This window comes from Channa argus, chromosome 4, assembly GCF_033026475.1.
Source record: "Channa argus isolate prfri chromosome 4, Channa argus male v1.0, whole genome shotgun sequence".
Taxonomy (NCBI): Eukaryota; Metazoa; Chordata; class Actinopteri; order Anabantiformes; family Channidae; genus Channa; species Channa argus.
In genome coordinates this window covers 595140-622001 of record NC_090200.1, presented here as the reverse complement: position 1 = coordinate 622001, position 26862 = coordinate 595140, and the positions used below count along the sequence as shown (strand labels likewise).

Below are 26862 nucleotides of genomic sequence, written 5' to 3'. Positions count from 1 at the left end.
TGTTTTTTCTCCACAACTCTGCTGGTAACGCTCTGTGTGATGGAATTAAAACACATTAAACAGCCAAACTCAACTGGAAAACAACACATTAAGAGAAGGGAGGGGTGGAGGAAGAGGAGCAGGAGGAGGAGGAGGAGGAGGAGGAGGAGGAGGAGGAGAGGTGTACATGATGAAAAAAGCAGCGAAAAGCAGAGAGAGACTGAAAGGCAGAAAAAACTCTCATGTTCTAGGTCCAGAGAAAAGGGAGGGAAGAGAGAGTAGAGAGAGGGAGGAGGGAGGGTACAGTATGGGAGGACAGTGTATGCAGTGTATGGGGGTTGGTGATGTTATCCAGGCCACACCCCACTGCTGAGGCTATAGATGCCGGTGTTTTGGTGGTCCACCTCTCCACACCGAGGACGTCCGACAGCTGAACAAGTCCTAAGACCAACCGACGCCTGCAGGGAGAGACTCTTAGTGAACTTGTCCCGCTCCTGGCCGCTCCTCATCCTTTAAATCTCGTCCTCGTCTTCATCCTTGTGTGCTGGAACTTGAAGCAAAGGTCATGGCAGGCATCGCTCTCCTCCGAGTCCTCCTGCTGCTGCTTGGGGGGACGACTGTCATCAACGGCATCCCAGCACAGAGGATCAGAGGCAAGTGCAACAAATGCAGAATGGTAATGGTAAATGCAAAGTAAAAAGCTAAAGTAAAGGGATAAATTCAGGGGTTAAATTGAAAAATAGAAAGAAAGATCCTTTAAAAGTACAAAACTACTTTTGCATCTTGTGAAAATGTCAAACTGTAAAAAGAAATGTGGCAGGAGTTAAGGATGGAGACACCTGGGTGAAATCAGAAAGTAAGAAGCATAAAGGTTCATATATGGAAACAAAGTCAAAACAATTCTAATAGGTTTCAAAATAAATGATCAGAAGTGCTGAGCTCTTTAGTGTAGGCTGAAGCTACATGGGTACATTAACAATAATACAGGAGAAGGAAATTGGACATAAGTAGAGACGTGTTAAAATGGGATATTTTGGCCAACTATGCACATCTATGATGAGTAGTAGTGAAAATAATAAAAGTGCAAAAATAACTGCAAATCAGTTACTGTAAGTCGAAAGAAAATGGGATATTAATGTCTGAAAATGGGGAAAGTCACACAACAGCAATAAACAATGAGACATCAATAAAATGCAAAAATGTAATTAGAATTTAAGCAAATTAGTAAAACTCGAACCAAACTGTGGTTGAAAAGAGCAAAGGCTGCATACAAATGTTCAAAAATGTGGAGAATCAGCAAATTTGCATCCAGAGATTAGTTTTGTCACGAGTTGCCTTCCGTACTGGCTTGTAATAAACTGTGCAGCCCGTCTGAGTCTGTCACCAGGCGCTTTCTTTTCTCGCGCACATTTTCCTTGAGTCAGCATCTTTGGCTGTAAAGTTTGTTTTGAAGCTGCAGAAAATGATTAAACTCGACTATTTCTGCTAAATGTCTTTCGTGCATTTCACACTCTGATTCAAAGTCTTATGGTTGTCGGATGCAGGTTGAAGTGGCTTCAGTTTACCGTGTGATTTGTGACGTTTGCTCGGTCAGGTGTTGCAGGCAGGTGTGTCGTCTGCCTGGAGGGCTGCAAACATAACTCATGATTCAACCTGCGATTGTTCTGCCTCATTGAGCTTTTATGGGTTATGTAAGCTGATAAAATCCCCTTCTTCAGAAGGAAGAGCTGTCAGAGTGACGGTGGTCTGATGTGACAGCTCGGAGAGCATTAGCTCACTGGGCGAGAGTCAGCCAAGAACAACAAAGAGAGAGAGTCCAGGCGAATGGGCTCTGCACAGTTTCACAGTTACTTGCTTTGTATGGAAGTTTATTTGTGTCCAAACCATTTAACAGATGTAAAAGAAGTAGCGTGTGAAATCCTGAATTGCTTTTTTATATAAAGTTTGGTTTTTACTTCCTCTGTTAGTTTTTTCTTTTTAAATTGTGAAGAGCGTGAGGACACGCCCACATCCAGCTGTTAGACTCGTTCGGTTTTCCCAGTTTAAGTTGGGAAGAAGGGCTCCACGTCACTGGGAGCATCTGGTGTGAAGAGGCTTTTACAGTTTGGGATTTCCCACCAAACCCCAGTGAAACCAGTGAACCCAGCAGCAGTGGCTCATTAGTCCAGAGATGAAAGCGAGTGAGCTGCGTCAGGGAGGAACGTTTAGTTTCCATCACACTGTTTTACAGTTGGAGGCTGCCTGTGTTTACAGCCACAGAAACATCCACACACTCCTCTGCTTTCCTGGGTTTTTTCCATAAAAGGCGTCTGAGCGCAGAGAGACTCGCCACAGTTTATCATCATCACCCACAATCTAATAATCCACTGTAACATGTTTGCTTTTCATTTGTAGTATTTTTCCTGCGTGTCTCTTTCTTTACCCATATCCAAAGCGGAGCACGTGTACTGACATACTGTATATCAGTACTACACTTTGTAGTAGGTTTGGTTAGTTGTGATACTTTATTACTCTTACTGCTTTGAGGTACTTTTGCACTTAATTTTACTTTGTTGTGCACTTCAGGGTCATTGGTAGTTGTTGCTTCCTTTTATACTTTGTTTTATACTTGAGTACTTTGGTTTTTGCAGTACTTTCTGTAGATGTTGCATGGTAGATGTTCCTGGACTGATTTTTCATGGTACTCTTTGATTCTGGTACTTTCATGACATTGTGTGGTAATTTTGTTATTGGATTTGTCACTCGGTATTGCAAAGTACTGCACATGGGTACAATTTTGAGGTACTTGTATTTTAAGTATTTTCATTTGAAGTAAACTTTATACTAATGCTGTTGGTCTTTTCCTTGAGTAACATTTTGATTGCAGTGCATTTAGTTCAAAAGAAAAGTTTTACTCTGTGCTACTGCTTCATGTACAGTACTAAGGTAAAATATGTGTGTACTTTGCATCAGTTACTTTGTTTTATACTTAGTTGCTTAGTATAGTTCTTTAGGTAGTATTTGTGACTTTTTTCTTTGTGGTGCACAGTTGGTTACACTGTACACAGTGGTTTGCAGTACACAGTAATATGTGGGTTTTTGACCTCATTACACCTCTTGTGGTACTTGGAATACTAAGATTAAGTGTAAATTCTTTGTGGTACATTTTGTTTTGGCTTAGGGTTCATTCTTTGTCCTTAAGTAGTTTCTTGTTGCAGTACTGCCTCATGTACTGTCTAGGAGCAGGATGTGTTCTTGTGTTGGAGCTAAAGTCTGTTTCTGAGTCTGGATTCAGGTTTTTCCTGTTCCAGTGACAGAATAAAGTCGCACTCACTCTGCAGCTGCAGATATGGTCCCGGCTGTTTGCAGAAACAACTCCTCTGTGTTAAACACAAGTATTTTTAAGGCGGGGGGGTTATATTGAGGTTCAGTCCCTCCACTCCGACAGGCCGAGCGCTGCTGCCAAGAATCAGCTGCAGGATTCCACATGTCTAGTCCACATGGATCTGCAGCAGCAAATGTCCCACAGACGGACGTGCTCAGCATCCAGCACAGTGTCTCAGAGGAGCCAGGCCTGGTTTCTGAAGTTCTGATCCGAGCAGGAGGCTGTAACGCTTAATTAGAGCTGATTGTTTCACTGTGCAGCTGCAGAACCTTAATCAGCTAAATAAACAGAGCTCCTCACATGGAGATCAGCCTCAAACTGTAAAATGTTTGTTGTTCCATATCATTGAATGCACACATTCCCTGATCCAGATGAAATCCAGGTGTGGATTTAATACCTGCAATATTAAAAATGGGAAATAAATGAACATTTCATCAAAAACTGAATTTGGAGAAAAAAACATTAAAACTGTCGACTACCTCAGCATCCAAATGATTCTCTTCTGCCCAAGATATAACTTATAATTTAATGTCTCTGAAATATTTGACATAAATTCAAAAATTCAAACTTTACACGTTGTGACAGTTTCAGACACAAATTTTGCCTTTTTCTGAGTGAATCAATCTCATAGCTTAAAAGTCCTTAAATTTTTATCTTAACTTTCCAAATGACAAGTGAACAATCATAATAACATTTGATGCGGCTGATTATACGACAAAATATTAATGTCAGTTTAAGGCACCTAAAGCTTCTTTTGGGCAAGAACAGGGCAGAATCCACACCATAAACATCAGGAGCTTTTTTCTTTTTTTTCACTGACTCAGTCAGAAGCAGACCAAATATTTTGGCTGTTAAAAATCTTTGAAAACTCATGAAGCCACATGAAGGAGTTTGAGAGGAATGTGAGGAGTAAAACTGGTGTGTGGTGTTTTATGACCCTCACTGTTGTGGTGAGTCAACCCAGAACAAACTGTAGATGAACTCTGAATTCATCTTGTAGGAGCGAGTTGTGGAAGCAGTCACATGCTACTCGGGATGATTTTCTCTTTTAGCCTGTGAGTGTTTCCGTTCAGTCAAATGATCCTTAGAGGTAACAGAACTATCACAGATTCACTGTGATACTGAATAAGACATAAGTATGTGACGTGTCTCAGGGAAGTTCTGCAGTTGTTTCCGTGTTTTCCAAAGAACTATGGAGGTTTGTAATGGACGAGGTTGAGGTTTCCAAAATGACACTGTCTGTCATATGTCTTCATTCAGATTGAACTGGTCCTTGTCATGGTTTTCTGTCTCGGAGTCCTGAAAATATAAAAACGGTTTTCTGAGAAAGCTCTGGAGCTGAAACATCCTCTACTTGTAAAATATTTTTAAAGTGGACCAAGATGTTGGGTTTGAAGCGAGCAGAGGCAGACGTCAGCTGCTGTTTATTAACTGTTCCGCCAGGGGCAACTCATATTTAACACTCATGCATGGAGACATTGACTTCCAGGCGAGAGATTCATGTCACAAGTGACATGAAACCATGTTTTTACCTTCACGCTGAAAGATGCCGTCGAGCTGTACGAATTAAAAGGACAAATAACACATTTAAATGATCAGAACGTGTTCACTTTTTTCCTAATGTAAGTGAATGCATCACACGGTGGTTTTAACAAGCTTTTAACGAGGAGGAAATGAACTAAATCAGGTACCAGAGACAATTCAGCCTAATCACTTCATTGTGAAGATTCATGGATTCATTTGTGCTCTACACGGTGCTAGTATTTATAGCAGCAGTACTAACAGTACTGTGTAATTCTTTATCTGACCCCAGCTCAGCTTCCCCGAGCCAAAACAAACTTGCCGAGTTGCCAAACTCCTGACACTGAAGCTTTAACTCCAACTAAAGAAAAATGTTACAACAAGTCGAGGGACTCAAACGCTGAGGTCTGCAGCTGATTGGTCTCCTTTGTTCAAGTAGCTGTGCTGTAAGCATCGTGACTGCACCAACAATTCGGTGAATAGAAACACTGTACAGAGCTCAATCGGCGACAGACGAGGGAAGAAAAATGGCTGAACGGTTCAGAAAAAACCTTTCCTGGTTTTCACAGATGGAATAATTTTTTCAAGCAGACTTCCTGAGATCAGAAACTTAAATTAAACCTAATATCTTTACAATCAACAGCTGATGAAAATCTGTAAATTTTAACTAAATCTTATATCAATATTGTCAAAATATGAACCAATGCTTCACTCAACTACAAATTACCTGTTAGTTACTTTCAAAATATCTATCTCACATCCGTCACTTTAATTCTTCAGCCCTCTGATCCAGTTCTTCTTCTCTTTCTTTAAACTCTCTCCACTCTTCTTCTGCTCCTCAGTTCGTCGTCAGAACATGAAGGTTCGGATCAACGCCACTGGCGACACCATTGTCATGAAGTTCGTGCGTCCAAATCCGGATGTGAAGTTGGAGGGATATATTCTGGGTTACGGCAGCAGCATGTTCTCCAAACAGTTCATCCCGCTGCCGGAGAACGGGAAACCCTACGAGACGGAGATGGGTAAGACGGGACGGGTGACTTTGGACACCAGGAGAGGACATATGACTGCACTTATGTTTGCACAATATATTACAATATTTAGACTTTTTTTTAAAAACATAGTCTTTTTGTTGTTTATATGAGTACATTTTTCAAATGTAATTTATTTTCATTATTTGTGTCCTTACTGGGCTTCTGTACTTTATATTTGACTATTTGTGACTATTTATCTACTTTTAGAAAAGGCAATTAAAGTGCTTTTTTCATAAATCAAAGACAAACACAAAGTGACAGCACAGATCTCGGAGGTCAGGTTTGCAGTAGTAGTGGACTCAGTCGTGTCAGTAAAACCTGCAGTGAACTGCTGTGTATTAGTTTGAGAATTAGTGAGAACATTATCTGAAAGTGCTATTGCATGGAGCCTCTTTTGGTTTCAGCCTCTCACAGACCTGACAGGACACCAGCATTTTCTAAGAAGCTGCACAAATACTTTGCAGCATAGCAGAACTTTTATGGCCCATATTTCTTAAGACATTCCTGTCTCACTGAGAGACGGAACGTCCTCGTTTCTCTCTGTCTATGCGAACACCAACTCCCCGTGTCTAAATCTCGGTACCCGTGGGAAACTGTGGGATTCTGCATGGACATTTTTGGGGAAAACCAGAACGTGAGAAGCTGCTGAGAACCAGGGGACTCCTGCAGCAGGTGGTTCTGATCCCTTTTCTGAAGCTCAGCCAAGAGTTTTTATCCCAGCAAGCTCCAAAAGTGATGGTGATGGGATGTCCGTGAGTTAGCGTATCATCGGTTAGAGTGAGAGGGTTAAAACTGCCGAAAACCATCCATCAGCACCGGTGTCTCTAGAGTTTGCTACTATTCGCTATGACACGTTTTCACGTTTCCACGTTAACGAGAGGAGATATTAGGTGATTTGGGTGTTTTTCTTCAGGTCTTTTCAACTATGAAAGGCTGATGACTTGATTATATATTCAAGATATTTTAGCTGAGAGACTTTTTACTGTTTGTGTTGAAACCTGGCTGACATTTGGTGGACCCATCACCGACAACCCACACACCTACTGAACCCTTTATTTGAATAATTCACTAATACTTCTTGGCAGAGTGTAGGGCGAGGGGTTTAAGTGCTACTGGGAAATCAAACATCCAAGTCCTGCACGTTGCATTTACTCTGTCTGTGGGTAAATTAGAGGCAGAAGATAAATGATAAACACATATAAACAGTTTTAAGTTCTGTTTCATTGGAAGACTTTTAATTTAATCTCCATCTTCATTTTCCTCGCTCGTCTCTCGTCGCTGCTGTTTCTGCCTGACAGTGGAGCAGCCTGGGCGGGGCTGTGGTGTCAGAGGTGCTCTTAAACACTTCGTGCGGTGTTTACTTTCCTTGTTAAAAGGTCTCAGTGGAGAACCATCCATCAGCAGCTCAGAGAGCAGGAGGACGACCGCAGTGTTGACTCTTTAAATCTGATGCTGCCGGTGGTTTTGGGGTTTGGGGTTTTTCTGCCACATGAGACACAAACATGGCTGCAGGGAGAGTAGATGCTTCACTGTTTCCTCTACAGGGAAGCTCTTGGTTTCCCTTATTTACACTCTCTCACAAGAGAGCACAAAATCGGATTTGCAGGTTTGTTTGGAAATTCTAGCAAACATGAATTATGTAAAATATTTTACGTGCAAGGGTTATTTAGAAAGATCTTTTTAAAAAGTTAAAAGCAAATGAAAAATATATGTAGCGTGCAAATAAAGAAACGGAATCACTGGGACCAGTTATTGCATTTGACTTTTGCACTGGTCATTTCTTTTTCTGAACTTTAGACTTTCCTCACATTAACGTTTGTGTTCCTTCACATAAATGACATTTGAACGAATTTATTTCATTAGAACCTAGTAGGATTTAGTAATGTTTGGAACCGTCGGTTTTCAGTATTAAATTGTGGCAGAAGGATTTTTGCTTTAAGCTGATGATTTGTATTAATGTTTCCTCTAACTGAGGCCAGAAGAAACCAAACTTTTTCATCATCTGTATCATCTATCAACTATTTTACTCTAAATTAGGAAGACAGTCGATCTGCTTATGTTGATCACGGGAATATGGCAGTTTGCCCTCAGAAGTTTAAGCTGCAGTAAAAATGAACTTTCTTAACCCCCTTCTGTCAGGGTTCGATAATCCCAGCTAAAGAGAAAACAAACGACTCTCAGTTGTAGTCATGGATGATCTTGGTTGCACCGGAGATTGATGAGGTCAGGAGGGAACGTAGGAGGGAGGCATGTTTCCACCTGCTGTGGGCACAGGAACTGAAATAAACTTTCAGGAGAAGATGAATGAAACCAGACACAGTTTGTTTTAGGGAAAAAACTACTTGAAGATGGTCTAATAAGTCCCACTTAGTTCAGAGTTTAGTTTGAAAATCATCTAATTTACAACAAAGTCTGGAATAAGTAATTATTATTTTGTTTGTTTGTGTTCTTCTATTTTCATGTGTGTTGGCTTTAAATAATCTTTGCATTGCTGTTGCTGCTATTTTAACAGCCATGAATCATTTGCGACAATTGAAAAGAGTCTGTGATGGAGGTAACCGAGGCCTTTAATGACTGTCAACATTCACATTAGCGTAGCTCATTGCTCATTCTGTCACCACAAAGAGTTTAAAGGTCAAGAGAAGAACACCAGGTTTCTGTACTGTGATGAACTTTAAATCATGACTGGAAATCAGAAACAGGTTATTCCCGTGCAGGTGGTCACATATTTACTTTGCAACTACTTTATCCATGATGAAACATACACAAAAGAGGAAAACAACCTGTAAAAATAAAGCAAATCTAATGAACATCAGATCAAAATCAAGCTGGACTTTGGTGAAACCTGAAACTGGACTTGACTGTGAGCAGAGAGGAGGTTTTATTTGGATAAAAATCAGACTATTATGAAAGAAGCTGTGAGTGTTTTCACATGTGGATGTTTGAACTGTCGTCCTCGTGTTTCAGCAGAGAGAGTCCTTCTCAGTAATTGATCACATGTGTTGGGGGGTGGAGGCAGCGATTAGGTGGGGGCTGTTTTAATGGGCCCAATATCATCATCACATTTCCATAACAATGGCCAACATTCCTCACATGTTTCTGCCACTCAGAGCCCCCAAACAACGGCATGTTTAGGTACCTCTGTAAATAGTACACGTAGTACTAGATGTGATGGTAGCAGCTTCAGAAATTGTAGTACTTGCTTAGTTCAGATGCTACATGCGAACATTTTTGTGGCAGCATTTCTAGTAGCTTGAGTCACAGTTGCCTATGCAGGCGTGGAGCTGTACAGGAGTACTACAGTATCAGTAGTCGTTGTAGTACTTAGTGAAGCAGTCAACCATCCTTTCCTCCAACACTGACCTGACTCTACACGTTGTTTCAGATGCGGAGCCCAAGTACCTGGTGGCTGTCCAGCCAATCCCAGTCAACGATGTGAAGAAACACTGCACAGGTGAGTCGACAGCTTCCTGTGTTGATGTTGTCGGTACGAGTAAAGATGTTGATCTGGCTGACAAGAGGTCTCACTCTGTTCCCACCTGTGTGCACAGGTAAGGTGAACCTGGAGAAGCCGCTCCACCTGATGATCGACTCCATCAGCCCCACAGCGGTGCTTCTGTCCTGGGGAAACAACCTGAAGACGCCCTATGAGGGGAACATCATGAACGAGTGTCTGGAGGACGGGTGAGAGCACACAACTGCTAGTGTCACGTTTCGAGAGAACAGTTGAATGCACCATTAAAGAGGAAAGATTCAATGGACACTTTGTACATTTCTGCACTGCAGTTTGAAAAAGATCAGTGTAAAGTCGATTTAAATCAGGAACCTTACATATGTCACACATTCATCATAAAGCCATTCGTACAATCCCTTTATTCTTCACACAACAGGACAACAGAGCTTCACAGCCTTTCGTGGGTATAAAATGTCTTACTTGTTTCACTTGGAGCAAATTGCACTGACCAGCCTTCAAACAATCAAGAAGATGAATGAGTCAACTAGAAAATTCTTTTTCTGCTCTGTCCTTAAATCGTTTGAGTGCATTGAGTGATTTTACAAAGGCCGGGAAGCTACTTCCATCCGCTCTTTCTTTCTCCTGCCTTCAACAATATGGATTGTTTTCCTTCCGTGTCCAACGTGTTGGAGAAGTTGTCTGAAGGCTTGACCCAGGCATTTTCTGCCACTCTCGGTGCCTTATTAGAGCCCAGTGTCAGCCACGTCTGTGCAGTCTTGGCTGAAAACGTGACATTATGAAGTGAACGTTGCCAGAATATCTAATGGGAGAAGTCATTTCCACGCTGAGGAAACCGCACAGGCTGAAGACTTGGCATCGGTTTGTGGATGTCATTCATTCCTTAGCTGTGCTTTAGGGTTTGGTTTAGCCTGAGGACCATTAGCAAGGCACTAAGGTTCAGTCACGGCCAAAGTCACTGAGCCATACAAAGCCTTCGCTGAATGTCAGGAAGTGGAAGTCTTCAACGAATTTCATATGTTGCCAAACCGAAACACACCAGTAACCACATCACAGACCTTCCAGGATGAAGCGACTTCCTCGAGTATGAAACCAATCATTAGACGACAATGTTTGTAACGGAAGAGTCTCTGTCCAATTTAAATTCTTTGTCCAATTTTGTCTTTCTAAAATATCTGCACATGACAATGAGGGTGAGGGTAAGAAATTGGCTAAGTCTGTGGAAACACAAGTTCCAGCACCAACCCTGATCACTTGGACTTCTTCCTTTGTGCCACTGACTGTTATTATTGACATTTAATTACATTAACCTTTTGCTGCACCTGTAAGAAACGATAATCAATAGTGATTTAAGCAGCAGAGGATTAGAGAGCTATTTTCGCTCTGTCTGCAGGTTTTACACCATCCGTTACAGAGAGAGGAACAGGAAGTGGAACTACCAGACCTGCCCGACCAGCGACACGGTCATCGACAACCTGAAGCCCAACACCAACTACGAGTTCGGTGTGCGCTCCAACAAGGACGACCGCAGCAGCACGTGGAGCAAACCGGCTGTCTACAACACCAACATGGGCAGTAAGGAGCAGATTGTTATTCCCTTCAGTTATACGAGGAGGTTACAGCCTGCTAATGCCCAGTTAATAACAGATACATCATCTCAAACTAACTAACATAACATTTTCTAATGTGCTGTAAATCTCATTAAGTTGTTTCTAAAGTGATTACTCTTCAACAAGCCTCCTGGGTGACATCTCACTCACTTCCCTGAACTCATCTCCATCCATCTTTTCTGGACTTCACAGATAAAAATGCACAGAAGCCGTTCAAGTCCCTCCCAAAGCCGATGGTATGTAACCCGCTGAACTGAACCCAAATAAGCAGAAACACCTATGTTTATCTTTCCATGCATATTGAACACACAGGTTTCAGACTCTGGACTGAAGCTGAACCATGCACCATCTTCACTATTCAAAAAATAATAACCCACTGCAAACAATCCTGGTATGTCTGACTTCTTCTGGGCCCCGACACATGTTACATGGTCTTTGCACATGTATGTAGCATGATGATGATGATCTCCCAGCAGACTCACATGTCTGTGTGTGTTCTTCACAAGGTGAAAGGTAGTTAGCTTATAGTCTCTCAGGGAGACTAAGACACTTAGCACACTTGTGTCAGAGCAAACGTAAAATATGGGCTCACGTTTATTCAGTGCACAGTATGGAAGCCTGGGGGTGCAAAATATTAAATCTATTTATCAAAAAGGACGTTTAATTTTGTTATATATAATAGTAATATTCAAATTTTAAAATATCAGGTCAGTTTTTTTAGTAAAGCCTTTTTCAGTAAAAGACAAATTGTGATTATTTTCAAAAATAATTTTTATATTCTCTATACAGAATAACTATGTTACATCAATGCCCTCCAGGGTTGTTGAGTCCACCTTGATTTTTATTCTTTTCTTGCAGATGTGTTTGTATAATATTGTTTTCATTATTTATAATACATTTTATTTACTTATTCATTGTTCAAACTGAAAATACTTTAATATTGTCATTGACAAATCAAATACTTTTTTTTGTTTGTTTGTTTTTCAGAAACATCCTAATCTGTTCCCCCCTCGTATTGGTAAGAGCTGTGTGTGTGTGTGTGTGTGTGTGTGTGTGTGTGTGTGTGTGTGTGTGTGTGTGTGTGTGTGTGTGTGTGTGTTTAAATAACTTACAGTATTATCAGACTTGTTGAGACAGCATGTCTTTCTGCTTGACATCAAGGAATCTGTGTAATTGTTGTGCAGGTATGTACAGTTCTGTGTAAACCCCCATCTGTAGTCCAAGGTGGGGACAGTAACAAAAAGGAATAAAAGCTCTGGTGTCTGTGCATGTTCTGGCTGGTTGTAAACACTTTCAGTCTGCAGGAGGAAGTTAAATCTTTGTGCCATTTTTTAGTGATCATAATGCAGAGAATCACATTATTTAAATTATATAAAAATATATATATTTATATGTATATATATATATATATATATATATATATATATATATAAAAAATTTTTTTTAAAACTTATATGCAGATTTTCGCAACCAGACGACTCTTCGACCCCCTACTATCAAAAATCCAGGATTCCCTGGAGCTCCACGCACATCCTTTGGTGATTATCTCTTCGTTCTTTGTTCTCTCTACAGACACACTCACACCTTATTGTCGCTCAGGGCTGAAAAGACACTTTGACTCTTCAAATGAGTTTGACAGTTTCCTATTAGGGTTCGACTGATTTATAAAAACTGCTTTAAAAGGCTGCTGAGCCTCAGAAAATACTTTGCTTATTGTCAAATGCAGGTTATGAAATCCGCTATTTTCTAAATAGAATTACTGCTAAAAATCAGACTTTTTAGCTTCACTTGGTAGCTGTTCATTGGGGACAGGTGTTACGGTTTTGTTAAATTGTTTCACACAAAAATTTGATTTTCCTCAGTCAGAAACCAGCTTTCTCTCATCCTTATCAGTCAAACCTGACCTCTGCACCAGCTTCATAGTAACCAGATTTTCCCAAAGATCTACAGTTTCTTTACTTTCCCTTCTTCTGTTCTCATGATTATCTCCTACCTCCTCTTATAAACATGTTATTTCCCACAGCACCACCTGAGATCCAGCAGGAAACTTTGCCTCTTCCTGGCTCTGCTGAGCCAAAATGGCCAAATGTTTCACTCGGTAAAAATGAAAAACGCTCTTATTTTTGTCTTTACCTGCTTCGGCTGAACACAGGGATGCACCTGGGAGGGGGTGGGCTTTGGGACATGCAGCTGTCGTAATTGGCTGCATGCTAGCATGTTTTGAGTTAGAAAGTCGATGCGAGTCGTGGAGAGGACATCACCGGAGTTCAGACGGTACGAGTAAGTTCACTTTGAGAGCAGCTACGGCTTGTTTTTGAACCACACTGTAATGGCAATGATGCTGCACCTGAGCACTGAAAGCATTTGTGAGCCGCTGGTTTTCTTCTTTTTGTCTTTTACACTGAATTGATCTTCTGTTTTCTCTTCTGTCCCAAGCTCTTCTGTCCCAGTTTCTAATAAGTCCAAGATTAATTGGAAACTTTAAGTTCTGTACTACAATTTTAAATTGGTTGGAACATTTAGCCAAACAACACAAACTTTTGATTGGTCCAGCAGCATCTAAGAGTTAGCAAAATATTTTAAGATTCAGTTCTGGACCAAACAAGTTATTTAAATGAATTCAATCCAATGCCTTTGGTGATAAATTCTAAACATACGAGGCTCCATTTGTGAGGAACTTTTACAGTTCAAGCCTCAGTTCTTTCTTCCATCTTCTATCAGTTCAATTATCTTGTCTGTCCATCTTTCCCTGTCTTCATTTTTCTCTGTGGTTGTTTCTGAAGTCAGTGCCGTGTTCCGTCAATCTGCATGACAGGACTGCATGTTAACCAGTTCAGACGCAGACGTGGTTGGACTTTCCCATTAGGGAAAGCCAGCACAAGTCGTTCTGCAAAATCCTCCCACCCTAAACTTCTGTCTTCTCTGACTGAGAATACACAAGTACATTGTCTTCTGAACGTCTCAATGACGTAGAAGACCTTAGGAACAAAACCTAATTGTTTGGACATTTGTTTCCAATTAGAGAAAAACTAACTGGGTATCTTTTGAAATAACCAGAGATTTAGTATCAAAACCAGAATGTACCTTTCTCCCACCCCCTTAGCCTAAGTAAAAATAATGCTGCTAAATAGAACTGAGCCTGAAATAAGCACAATTTAAATTCATGTTCCAAGAATATGATCAATATGTTCAAAGAATAAGGCAGCAAGATTACAGCTTTTTATCAGAATTAGAGTCAATCTAGTTTTGGTTGAAAGGAAAATTTTGTATTTTGTAAAAGATGTATCTGGATACTTTTATATAATACTATGTTGACCATAATGAGATAAATCAAAATGCATAATACAGTATGTTTACCATAAATCCACTTAAAACTACATTTAAAATCTTAAACTACTCCTAAAATAATCATAGTCTTATGGTCACAGTTCCGCTCTCCTTTCTTGCTCCAGACAAAGGAAAGACTTTTAGAAACAACAGCAACCAACCAGTGGATTCTTCTCCTTCTGCCCTCCCCCATCTGGTGCCCACCAAAGCACCTCGTGCCAGCACCACACCCCTTACTAAATTACCCTCCAATGGCGAATCGCTTCAGGGCCTGACTACTAAGGTGCCCGCTAATGCACCTGAGAAGCCTCATGACCCTGCTGGTAATTTCCTCCTTCCAACTTTCCTTTTTATTATTTCTTTTTTTTTTTAATTATTAGGATGTTTTGGAAGACTAGAGTTGGATCTTAGTGAAATTAGGTTTGGTTCTGAGGAAGACAGAAGATAGTAACAGAATGAGAACCTTGATATTAAAAGGAAGGCTGCTGTATCAGGAACAGTGTCTCTTTGTGACCTTAATGAAAATCGGACATCTGCAAACAGTTACACTTTATAGGCAATTAAGTAGTTTTATATTTGAGAATTAGCAAATTGTGTTCTTCAAATAGCTGAACCTCCTTGTTCAAACTGAAGATGAAACGTTGTGTAATGGTGATGTGTGTCCAAATGGAAAATAGATGGTGGTTTGAGAAAAACTGAACCCACAAATCTGTCTTTGTTTCGAAGCGTCTAATGAGCTCTCTGTGAGACTCCCTGAAACAGAAGAGCGTCATCTGCAAACAATTACACTTTAAAACACGTCTGTCAGTTGGCTTTTGTTTAACATTTAATACTTAAACAAGTATGATAAAATGCCAAAACTGTCTTTTTTTCCATCTTTAACTCTGAATAACTCAGAACACTACCCTTCTCACCCTTTCTGGTGTCGACCGTCTCTGTGTAGCACCTCCATAACCATTTCTTCACAAAGAAGATGTATGCTGAATATCCATTTTTGTTTTAAAATTGAAACATTTCAGCTGTCTTGCAGCTTACTTTCTGTTTCACTTTGTAGCCACACAAAGAAGTATCACATTACTGTAATTTAACAGGTTGTGGACCATCTTTTAAATTAAATTCATCTGGGCCTTTGTAGCATTAAACCATTTTTTCCCTCACAGCTTTCGGCAAATCACAGGATGGATCGTCGCTGCTGAAAACGGCTCTGGCCAATGAGAGGGCCAAAACTAACAACTGGGGTAATAATAACCTCTGTTTCTTCTTCTGCTGTCAGTCTGCAACCATCTTCTTGCCTCATGCTTCCAGTTACATCCAGTTAAATGTGCAGCTTTTTCTTTGCAGTTTTTGTTCACAGGAATGGCTGCTAGCACCAGAAGTTGCAGCTCTAAACACATTTCATCCACCATGGCCTCCACTGTCTGCATGCAGCGCTCAATCCTACAGTCAGGGTTGTGTCGTCAAAGCTTATCAGCAGCTTAAATCACTGTGGTGTCCCATATTCTATGTGCTTAAACACACATCATGTTCCCATCAAGCCCATTTGTACCCATATTGAGAATTGCATTAAATGTAATGGTCCATCAAACCATCCATCACTAACATTGGCGCTTAGGGCTGCTGCGAGCTCGCTTCACTGGCAACTTAGATAAAACAATATCACATTGTAACGTGGGCCTTGCTACTGTTTTTGATCTCTTAGGTCAAGGCAGCACAAGAAATCTGACCCCATCACTGCCTTTGCAGCCCTACAACCCAGCAGCTCCCACGATCGCCAGATCCGTGAGGCCTGTATCAAGAAGCCCCCATTTTCAGTTTCGCCCTCCCTATAGACCCAGTAACTCATCACCAAACTCTGGGACATTCGGGGGTAATCCTCCTTGTGCCTGTTTGTTGTGTCTTCTCACTTTTTTATCATTTGCAGTTTGGTTCTTCCCTCTAAAACTTTTACTGCCGTCTTTTGTGTAATCTACAAAGCCTGATGTTTCCTTGGGGAAAATTTAGATAAATTGTTTCCTGATTCAGTAATGTATGCCCTCAAGTGACTAATTTATGTGCCTTTACTATAACATTTCTAGAAATATCCATAAACTTTCAATTTCAGGGAAAGAGTAACGTTTATTTGGATAGGTGTGAGGAGAAACAGTGTTCATTGAATGCAGTTCCTGTTAATTAATTCAAATATGCAGCAGGCAGGTGCACAGCAGGTCAACGGAAACTTTCCAGAGAGGATGGAATTTAACATAATTTAAGTTTCAATTAGGTTTCACCAGTTTTCAATCAAATCCAGACATTTTACTTATTGTTTCTTCAGTTCAACATTTGACTTTGTTTTAAACTTTGGCAGTTGCTGAAAGCTGAATCTAAAAAGTATTTAGTAAGAAATAAAGGGCTCTAACACACTAAATGGTTCATTAGCCTACAATCAGGTTATTTTAAAGTGTATACAAAAAATTTATTTATATATTAAGCACAAATAATATATTTATCTTTACTTTTAAATGCATTTTGACGAATGCTTTTAGTCGTCAGCTTTCCCCTCTGACACACACCAGGCTTTGTAAAGTGCCACCCTGGGAAAATGGTCCAAACCAACCCCAAATGTGGAGTGCAGATATCACATTTGTTGTGTTGGACTCGGCTTTTGGAAGGCTTAGATTAAACACTGATCGCTCTGACTGTGACTGGTCTTGACAGGTCTTGGGTTTTGTGATTGGTCATGGTTGTCTGTTCCTTGTTATTTGGCATAGGTTCGGTGTTGAAATCACCGGGTCTGGTTTTGTCTCAGCTGATTTGCTGCATCATTCACTATTCTTTTAATGCCAAGTGAAAGCAAAGAGAATAACCTCAAATTAGTTTCAACACTGGTTCACATCTGTCTTCAGCACTTTAACAGTTGCACTCTGTTGTTTTTGCCACTTGTTTGCTGACTCACTGTTGGCTGCTAAATGAACCTCACAGCTGAACAACCAAACAAGTCTGCCCTAAACTTATTTTCCTATCATTTTAATGCAATCACACAGGGCTCAGAAATACACCATCCACCGTCAGCAGCCGGCTTAGAAGAAACCAGGGGATTTGGGGGATAGTGCAAATAAACCTCAAGGTTTCACAGAAAGTTATTGGAAATGAACAAACAGATCTTTGTTAGTTTTAGTCGAGTGTCATGAACAAAGTAGTCATGTCATCCTATAATTTGATTTCTGTTCTGTTGTATTTAAAATGGTCCCAAAGGCTTGAGTGGTGGTTCTTTTGTTGGGTTCAGTTGTCAGAGACAGTTTCTTTCCTTTCATAACACTCAGTTTTCTCCCAACAGTAAACGGGCAGCCGCACCGGGGCATTTCCCCACCCAAACCAGCCATATGGTCCAGGCCTCCACTGGGTAAAAAAGACCTCGTTTGTCTCTCTGTGTTTCATCATTAACCCTCCAGTCGCTTCCGCAGCATCTTCCCCTCCACTGCAGCTCGTGTTGGTGTTTCTGTCTCCATCCATTTTGTTTATTAATACTTTTATGTCCATCCATTCATCAGCCCATTGGTCTGTCTGTCCCTGTTGCCTTTTGTCCAATGTGTTTGCTGTTTCTAGTCGAGCTTCTGCAGGTCTTCAGCAAAGCTTCTGGCAAGGACCTCTTCAAATAATCAAGTGGATGTTGAACTTGGAGCTTGATTGTTTGATTTGGTTAAATAAGTCCAGTCACAGCAGCAGATTATGTCACTGTGTGTTCATTGTGGTGGCGGTAGATCGATATTTAGACGTCTGAGTTTCTGTGGTTTTTGAGTTGTTCCCACAGAAGCTCAATTTCCTTCTATTTGCTACTCAAGGTTTTGATGGCTTAGTCTGATAAACATTGCAAGAAAGGTTTTCTTCTGGACCTTTAAATCACGTCTTCAGCCTTTCTAAGATGGTGAAGAATAAATAATTTCAAAGCGATAAACTCCAGTGGAAAACTGTGATATGAGTACAAATTTACTCCTGGTTATCACTGAAGTTTATCTTGCGACCAAGAATTAGGACAAAAGCTTTGGAGTCTTGCAGCTAAGTCTCTTTAAAGTTGTAAAGTAAACCATCATCAAATAGCAATTATGGAACCTTTGACTTGAGTTTGTATTAGGTTTATTAGGTTATTAGGTTTTACTTAGACCAAAAATCCAATTAAATCTCTGAAACAAACATATTGTCCAAAGAAATTAGTCAATTTTTTGTGTTTGTTCATCTATGTCTGATTTGGAAACAGAAGTAGGACCTTCCTGACATTTCAAATATAAAATCAGTCCGTTTGAACAGTGAATGCAGACTTTGGGAGGTAAATGCTGTCATGTTTTGATACATATCAACTGTAATGTTGTGCAGTATGCATTTACAGAGCAGTATAATCTGTGTAAATGTTTATTTGTTAGTTTATTCAGCAGGAAGCATATAGTGAAACATGTTTAAAACAAACAAAAACTAAATTCAATTTCCCATCAAAGACAAATTCAATGCTGGACTCTTAAGACACATTAAACAGTTTGGTCAGAACGATAATCACTGGGAAATATTTGAAGGTATTTCCTTCCGAATTTGTTCTTTCAAACCATCTGGACAAATAAATGCATTTGTTTGCTACATCGGCACAAACAAGTCCTGCTTCCTGGTCTAAAGATGGCTGCCAGCTGAATTTAAACTTGGGAATTAAGTTATAAATCAGAAGTTTCATGAAATATTTCTTCGTCCAGGTGGTTACAATAGCCTGTGATTATTCTCAGAAAACCTACAATACCTTTATTTGATGCATGAGAAACCGGGGCTAGTGCTGCACCTACTCCTCTGCAGATGAAAGACCTACTGTAGCTGTTTGGCAGCCTGCTTGAGACAATAGAAAGGTGGAGTTAGGTAATCTTTTACTCTCGAGAATGTGGTCAAAGTCCATGTACAGCTGAACCCAGACTACCTTCAGAGTGTTGAATCCAGATGCAGTTTGAGCAGTTTTCCCTGATCCACATAGAGAACGATGGAAGCTTAGAAACATTCAGATTCAAGACTATGACCCGAGAAATGTTTCTTTCACCGTGTGCATGCTATCATGGACAGTATAGTTGTCCTGTGCAGGAGGCATGAGCTGGTTTCTGGTGACATCCACTTTTAAAATTATTCCTCTTGGCATCCAGAAAAGGTTGATCCAGGACACTTTGCCTTTGTGCTAAACAGTGGAATACTCAGAGTCTGAGACACTTTTTGGCATCAATGATTCATTGTTCAGACAAAGCAAAAGGTAGAAACAGTTTTTAATCTGAATGCTTTCCCTGCTGCAATGAATAACTCTTTGCTGGATGACAAGAAGCCAGAATCCGCTGATGTGTTCGGTTATTTGGGTCCCACCATGGAAGAGCAATTTTATGGTTGGTAACGGCATGAATCTTTCCTGTCTGCACTTGCTGTGCCATATGTTGACTGGCGCTTCAGTTGCATGGTTTGGCTGTGTTAAAAGTCCAGAGGTACAACTTTACAAGGACCAGGAAAGAAAATACCAGCAGCCATCAGCTTGGAAGCTTTGGCCCAGCTTCGGCACAGCCTGTGGAAAATATGTGCTCTATGTGATCTTATTTTTAAGATCTTTACTTTGCCGAGCTTTGTGCTTTTAGTCGCCACAGGAATTTAAGCAGAAAGTGTTTATAATTACCATGTGACAAACCTGTAGTCTGGATCGAACCAATTTTAGCCCTCCTTCAATTATTCTACCAAGGGTCCACATGCTTCAGTCGCTGCTTCTTGCTTGATTGCGAGCATTGTAAGCGCCAGGAGCTTCAGTCGTGTCGCTCCAGAGATGGTGTGTTTAGAGAAAAGCTCACGCAACCTGGACAGCATGGCGTGCATCAGGCAGAATGTGGAAACCTTGGTTTGCTTTTTATTTAAGGATTGTTTGTGTGTGAACAGAGAAAATCATACCAATACTTGTTTAATTTAGTTGTGTACTGTAATCATAAGGCAGTGCTGAACATGGAATATAATTACACTTTCCACTATGACTTTCCAGCATAAAGTGCTCCTTTGTGACTGAACATCTAATGCCTCCACGTTTTGTTGACAGAGCTTCTAATTTATGTTTAAGAATAATATGTATTTAACCCAAGAAAACAAAAGAGCTCTTTGAGGGCCAAATCATTTAAAGCACATTATTTCTAAAAGAACAGAAAATATTGATGTGAACGCAGTGTTATAGGCAGCCTGGCGTCTTGTCAGCCATCATAGATATTTACATGTGACTGATTGAAAGGAATGCGTCTGTATTGTTTTATGTTACGAGCTAAAATGTTTCAGAACTCCATCATCTTTCATGTTCCTGGCTTTGCATTTAATCTATTTAGTTTTGGACCCGGGTCAATTTCTTGATTGTGAAGAATTTTGGCTTCTCCCTAAATGAAAGAGAGAGGGGGTGTAATTGACTGCAGGTTCTGGACGTGAGCCCGAAAAACCCATATTGTACAACCCCGTAGAATTACACAGGATTTTTCATGTTTTCAGGTTCATTTGGCGTTTGGAAATGGGTATGATGTGTTACCTCAGGAGACAAAAATAGGTAGAAAGTAGAGCTAGAATTAGTGTTAAACATTTGCTCTTTGCCTTATTTAGACAGGGCAGACATGCCTGGATTTGATTTAGGGCAAAGACTGTTCTGTCATGTACAGAAAATAAAGCACATTGCACAGTAAGAATGTTGGTAAAAGCTACAGTGCCCCACTGTTTTCCATTAAAAAGACCAACGAGCATCTTGTCCCACTGCAATAAAATTGGACAATAAAATATAAAAACAGTCATACAATTGCAGGTAAAAATAAAATGTGATATATTGTTTCATTCCCAGGATCCCCTGCTCACCCATCAGGACCAGTCATCAAGAAAACCAATATGGTGGAAAAACCGGGAGAAACACGTAAGTTCTGTTTTGTTTTTAAGTCATTCATCATATGTACCACTGATTTATAGTTCCACCTTTTCCATCAGACAAGGAGAACAACTTCAAGAAAGCCAAGTTTGACGTAAATGCCAAAGTCCAACCAGCCACGGTCAAGCCCACCAAACAGGAACGGAAACAGACCACGACTGCTCCACCGACAGCAGGTGCGAAAGTTTCCACTTCATTTTAACTGCAGCAAAGTTCAAGTTTGCTTGTTGGCTGGTGTGAAGCTGCAAAAGGTCAGATGATGCAGAGTTTTAGCTTTAATATGAAAACACACCATCAGCAGGCTCATACACAACTGTCAGGAAACAGTTGAGTCATGCATTCAGAACCTCAATGTCATTTATTTCCAAAAAGCCGGTAAAGTTGGTTGTTATAAAGATTATGGCTTTGGGACCAGTGCTGGCATCTCACTGAGATGTTTGGGAGTGTAGTGTAGTGTAGGAGTGTAGTGTGTAGCCTTGAAACCCTAAAAAACATGCTATTCATGCTATTCTTTTATAAAGAAAACTCCTACATGAAAAAGAAGCAGTAAAAAGATACGATATCTCAAAGCAGTTCTATGTTTAGTATGACCTGCAGTAAATCTCTCAGATGTTACACTGCAGCAATATAACATGTACTGTAACCATTGGCTCTGCATCTCTAAAGCAATATTTGAGAGATGGTGGTTTCAAACTTTGTGCCTTCATGTTTATCTTTCAGCGACTCGACACGAAACCTGGGAGGACTCTGACTTGTTCAAATCAGAACCAACCTCAGATGTTGATGCCATGGGAAAGAAACGCTACGTGGGTAAGGAACTATACTTGGCTTAAGCTCCAATATAGACCACATCAAACCTACTTTTGAAGCCCATACTCTGTCAGTGTCTGCGCTCTGACACTTTCAAGCAGATATAGACTCATAATTTTCCTCCTCCTCCCATAGCACCTCATGTCGTCTACCAGACAGGCAAGAAACCAGATGAGCCTTGCTCCATCACCTCTTCCCTCAACTACTTCCCTGAAGATGAACATGGTGAGGTGAACGTGACGGCTCCACCCAGGACTGCGCCCTCCAACCTCACTGTGGTGACGGTGGAGGGATGCCCGTCCTTCATTATCCTGGACTGGGAGAAAACCGACAACGACACCACCGGTACAAAGATAGAAATTTTATATGGAAGAGTTTTAATAGTGTTTAGTTGTTGCAGGTGGTCGAATCAACAGAAAGACAGAAAAAACTTGCAAACACTTTGTCTTACATTCGTTTCATGGCTTCATTGTCCTCTCGATAGAGTATGAAGTCATTTCCACCGCTAAAAGTCCTGATGGTGAGCAGGTTTCCATCCTGACAACCAACCAGACTCACACTGCTGTAGAGAACCTCAAACCCGAAAGCAGGTATGCCTGACACAAAACTGTCCACAGCTGTAGTAACATATTGTCCTAGATGAATTAATGCTCTTTCCAAACCCTATCTCCCCGAGTTAGTTTGATTAGCCCTAAAGTGGTCACAACCAAGACCAAACTGAAGGCAGAGCAGGTCAATAACAAAACCACAGCACATCTTTCTAGAAGCAAAGATAATTCAGATCTGTGGTACCTGTTGCTGAACCTGGAGCCATGCAGCACTCTGCGTTGAGCTTTGAGACCCCAAAGGGTCCACAATGGAGCTCCAAAATAAAATGTCCAATCCCTTCGTCACACAGCGTCTGCTGCAGCTCCTCAAATATTTCTGCATGTGTCCTCTGAGTATTGAGATCTGCTATTTCCTGCTCAGACGGCCCTGCCATGGCAGTGCGTTCAGCTGTCCAAACACGCCGAGGCAGTGGAGCAATTACAGAGTCGAGCGGAGCGTTTGGAGAGCCAGACGTTTGGAGGGTAAAATAAGCATTCAGTTCGTTACACTGAGTTTTTAATGAGCCTGTAGATGGGAAAACTATTATGTGTGAAGGAAGGTGGCTGGAAATGAAGTCTGGCACGTGTGGACGAGTCAATCCACCAGTGTCCAGAAGCACATAGCTGTAAGGTGAGGAGAAGATGCTATGTGACGTTCATAACTGTTCAAGGTCCTGAAAACTGTTAAAGTCAATGTTGTGGAATTTTGAGTAAAGCAGCTGCAGAAGAGCAAAGAAAATAGACATAAGTCATAATGGAGACACTTGTCTTATAAATAGGAGCAAATTGTGCTGCTTATTTTAGTAGTACTTTGTTCCGTGATGGACCGTACCTCAAAGATGTTTTTTTTTACAAACTGGGACTACAACTGATGGCTTCATTGTTAATAATTAACAAGAAACTGACAACTATCACAACATTGAAACTGCTGGTTTCAATTGGTTATTTTTTTCATGATTCGACTTTCTGCTGAAGAAACGTGGGAAAAAGTTGATTGATTTTCTCGTTGTGTTTGTTTAAAGTTATGAGTTCAAAGTGAAGCCAAAGAACGAGCTGGGTGCAGGTCCTTCCAGTGAACCAGTGTCCTTCAACACAGAGTCAGGTACAGCAGGAAGATTGTCCTTCCACAGGTTTTAAATCATTTCAGTGATAATCAGTCACAGTTGTCATCATTATTACTCAGCACTGCATTAGAAAAGACCTCCATTACAGAGTATAATCTGCATTTGGGGAAGTTTTATAGTGGAGATACCTGGATTGAAGGTTGCATTAGTTATTTGTTCTAGACATTAAATATTTGTTTATTTCATTCTTAGCTGACCCACGAGTGAGCGAGAATGTTTCAGGTAAGTTTAAAACAACACCACACAGTCATCTCCATGATTCGGTTAATTAATACAGTATAGATTCAGAAAAAATAAAATCCTTCTTTCTCTGAAGGTAAAGACGCCATCTGGACTCAGTTCCCCTTCAAGACGGACTCACACTCCGACTGCCACGGTAAACAGTATGTGAAGAGGACCTGGTACCGGAAGTTTGTTGGTGTCCAGCTGTGCAACTCTCTCAGGTACAAGATCTACCTGAGTGACATGCTGAACGGTGAGTGCAGATGCTGGATTTACTGCCTTTCCTGGACTTTGACTTTATCCTGGTGCTCATCTGTATTTGGTCACTTCCCTGTGCAGGTAAATTCTACAACATTGGGGATCAGACTGGCTTTGGAGAGGATCACTGTCAGTTTGTGGACTCGTTTCTGGATGGACGAACGGGAAGACAGCTCAGAGCTGACCAGCTGCCATCCAGACCAGGTCAATACTTTATTTGATAATATCCTGACTTTTCCAAAGTTTGCAGCTCAAATGACAGAACATCACAAAAGCTATTAGGAACCATAAAGATGCACACAATATTTGTTGGGATATTTAAATGACTACAATCATTGGCATCGATACAGCTTATAGCAGCGGGACAGTACTTTGACAGTATGTTTTCATGAAATTTAAATCGGGTTGAACAAGCTCTGTATAACTGGACTGAGTCAAATGCAAAGTATGTTTCACATTAAATCTGATTCTATCCGGTCCAGGGTTCTACAGAGCCCTCCGTCAGGAGCCCGTCCATTTCGGCCAGATAGGAGGACATTCCCACATCAGCTACGTCTCATGGTACGAGTGTGGGACACCCATCCCTGGAAAATGGTAAATGGATTCTGCACAGTCGTCCTCAGAGAAGCCCAGAAGAGGACTTGTCGCCCAGGCTTGGATGGCGACATCGGGAGGGATCCTTTAAAGCCTGCCAGAGCTCCAAACCCCCACAGCTTCCACCATCTTACCCAGTGCTGTAAAAACATGTACAGGAGATACTTGTCAGGGAATTTGTAACGCGAAACCATTTAAAGAAATATGTAATAGTAAACATGCCTCGTCTTTACTATTTATCGAAACAAGGCTAAACTGATAGGACAGGAAGATATGTGGAGGTTTGGTTACTCTGGAAACAAACTCACACTAGATATACTTTATTTTGTGTTAAAATAATGGGAAGCTGGCTCCCTGGATACTATTTTCATAACTTGAGAGATGTTATTTATCAAAAAGTCTTTGGTAACATGTCTTTACGAAGGCCACAGGCAAGAAAACACAGGATTATTTTGATGTTGATGCTCCTGTTGTTCCTCTGGTGTAGATTTCAGATCATGTCATTTGTTTTGTGTTGAACTCATTCCTGTTGATTTGCTGTGAGAGTCATTCTGCAGAAGATTTTCAAAGTACAACCATAAATTCAGACACCCTGCCCATTATCATATCATATCATATATCATATCATATCTATAAATAGCTACGATACTATGTGGCTATGAAATACCAGGGATGTGGACAGTACAGTGTTTGATAAACTTGCTGGATTTTGCTGTTCTTCTGCCTCATACGTACATTAGGCTACTACAACAGACCTTCTAAGGATCTTACTAATCCAAAATGCTAAAAAGTGTTAGAAATGTACAAATACTTTGGATGAATCTGTGCTGTTCTGTGTAACATCGAGCTGAACGTGCCCATTGTTTTCATTACCTGCTGATTTTCTTTTCCCTCATTGGTGAATACTGGTCCATATTTCATAGAACCCAAGGTGACGTCATGTAATGTCACAAAACTTACTCAGTTCAGTTTACTTCAATCCATTTCTCAAGTTTGAGAAGCTGTAAATCATCTATAATGAAAAATAGTGGCTGATTATCAGTTGCCCTATCTCTAAACTAACTAATCCGTGCAGCTCTGGTCCTCTGCATTGGGATGTGTGCTGGGATCATTAAAACACAACACATTGTGCAGGCCTGATCTTTGGTGCAGTAACCCCACATTTGCCATTTACACATCAGCACATCCACGGAAACGAGCCTGCAGGAGGCTCCTACACTTGCAATTTGCACAACAGAAATGTATTTATATGTATATGGAGAGAATGTGTTTATTCAGTACATTTTTGCGGATGCATTTTCCTCATCGTGGCCTTGTTTTTTACTGTACTATAATGTGCTCTTGTTTTTGTTGTCTCATGCTAAAGCGAACAATGCAGCCTGACAGTAAATTCATAATTATCTACACTTTAACTGCTTCCTTTTTGTTAACTAAATCTGGTTTGTGTAAGAATAATGAACGTCCAAACTTTAGTTATGACCTGATGGTCATCTGGGAACATTTCAGTTGGTCAGATGTGGTTACATTAGGCATGGAATTAATGCCAAAATGCAAATTTACTGAAGTGTATAACTTTAAGATGGAAAAGCATTTTATGAAGCATATGCAAAGTAAGAAAAACAACAAATAATTCCTGCAGACAGAGACTTGTTTTCTACTACCAACCAGGTTTGTATGTTCCCAAATTATATAAGTCCTGGAAACCAGAGGAAGCTTAGATGTTTAGAAAATGTATTTGCATAGATATAATATCAGATTTTTTTTAACCAGATTTCCTTCAGAAACAGCTGAACTAACTAACAAGGTAGACATGGAAACAATCTGATGCAGGGAATTCCGTCAGTCTTTAATCCGGTTCTGGTCAGATGCTGTTTTTGTGAACATAAAACTAAATTGTTTGTAGTCCTGAAAGCCCATTATTGTAAAAAGGGATCATTGTAAGGAATGTACATTAACTTGAGGCTGTACTGTTAATGGTCGTCTCCATAGGTTTGTTTCTACATTGATTTTAAACAATAAACAATTTTAATTCCTTTTTTAA

At 40.5% G+C, this 26862-nt stretch overlaps 1 protein-coding gene across 13 annotated transcripts; it reads left to right on the top strand.

The window, feature by feature from the left end:
• The first annotated feature begins 299 nt into the window (after positions 1–299).
• abi3bpb (ABI family, member 3 (NESH) binding protein b) lies at positions 300–26862 on the top strand. 13 transcript variants are annotated; one of them, XM_067501081.1, is made up of 23 exons: positions 302–632; positions 5707–5886; positions 9284–9352; positions 9450–9582; positions 10764–10945; positions 11173–11216; positions 11968–11998; positions 12441–12518; positions 13004–13078; positions 14433–14630; positions 15468–15545; positions 16007–16174; positions 17621–17686; positions 21146–21214; positions 21286–21402; positions 21947–22036; positions 22172–22381; positions 22521–22626; positions 23646–23725; positions 23940–23969; positions 24064–24222; positions 24309–24431; positions 24710–26862. In XM_067501081.1, exons 1-23 carry the CDS (start codon positions 545–547, stop codon positions 24823–24825), a joined length of 2490 nt encoding a protein of 829 aa, XP_067357182.1. In that variant the 5' UTR covers positions 302–544; the 3' UTR covers positions 24826–26862. The 13 variants fall into 13 exon arrangements, with proteins under 13 accessions (XP_067357184.1, XP_067357187.1, XP_067357191.1 ...); XM_067501083.1 differs by lacking the exon at positions 16007–16174 and having other exon boundaries at positions 300–632; XM_067501082.1 differs by lacking the exon at positions 13004–13078.

Excerpts from the sequence above, each read along its gene's own strand:
- abi3bpb (XM_067501081.1), top strand. The coding sequence starts at position 545 with ATGGCAGGCATCGCTCTCCTCCGAGTCCTCCTGCTGCTGCTTGGGGGG. Across the intron at positions 633-5,706 it reads CCCAGCACAGAGGATCAGAG|TTCGTCGTCAGAACATGAAG; the intron begins GCAAGTGCAACA and ends TCTGCTCCTCAG. Across the intron at positions 24,223-24,308 it reads CCTGAGTGACATGCTGAACG|GTAAATTCTACAACATTGGG; the intron begins GTGAGTGCAGAT and ends TTCCCTGTGCAG.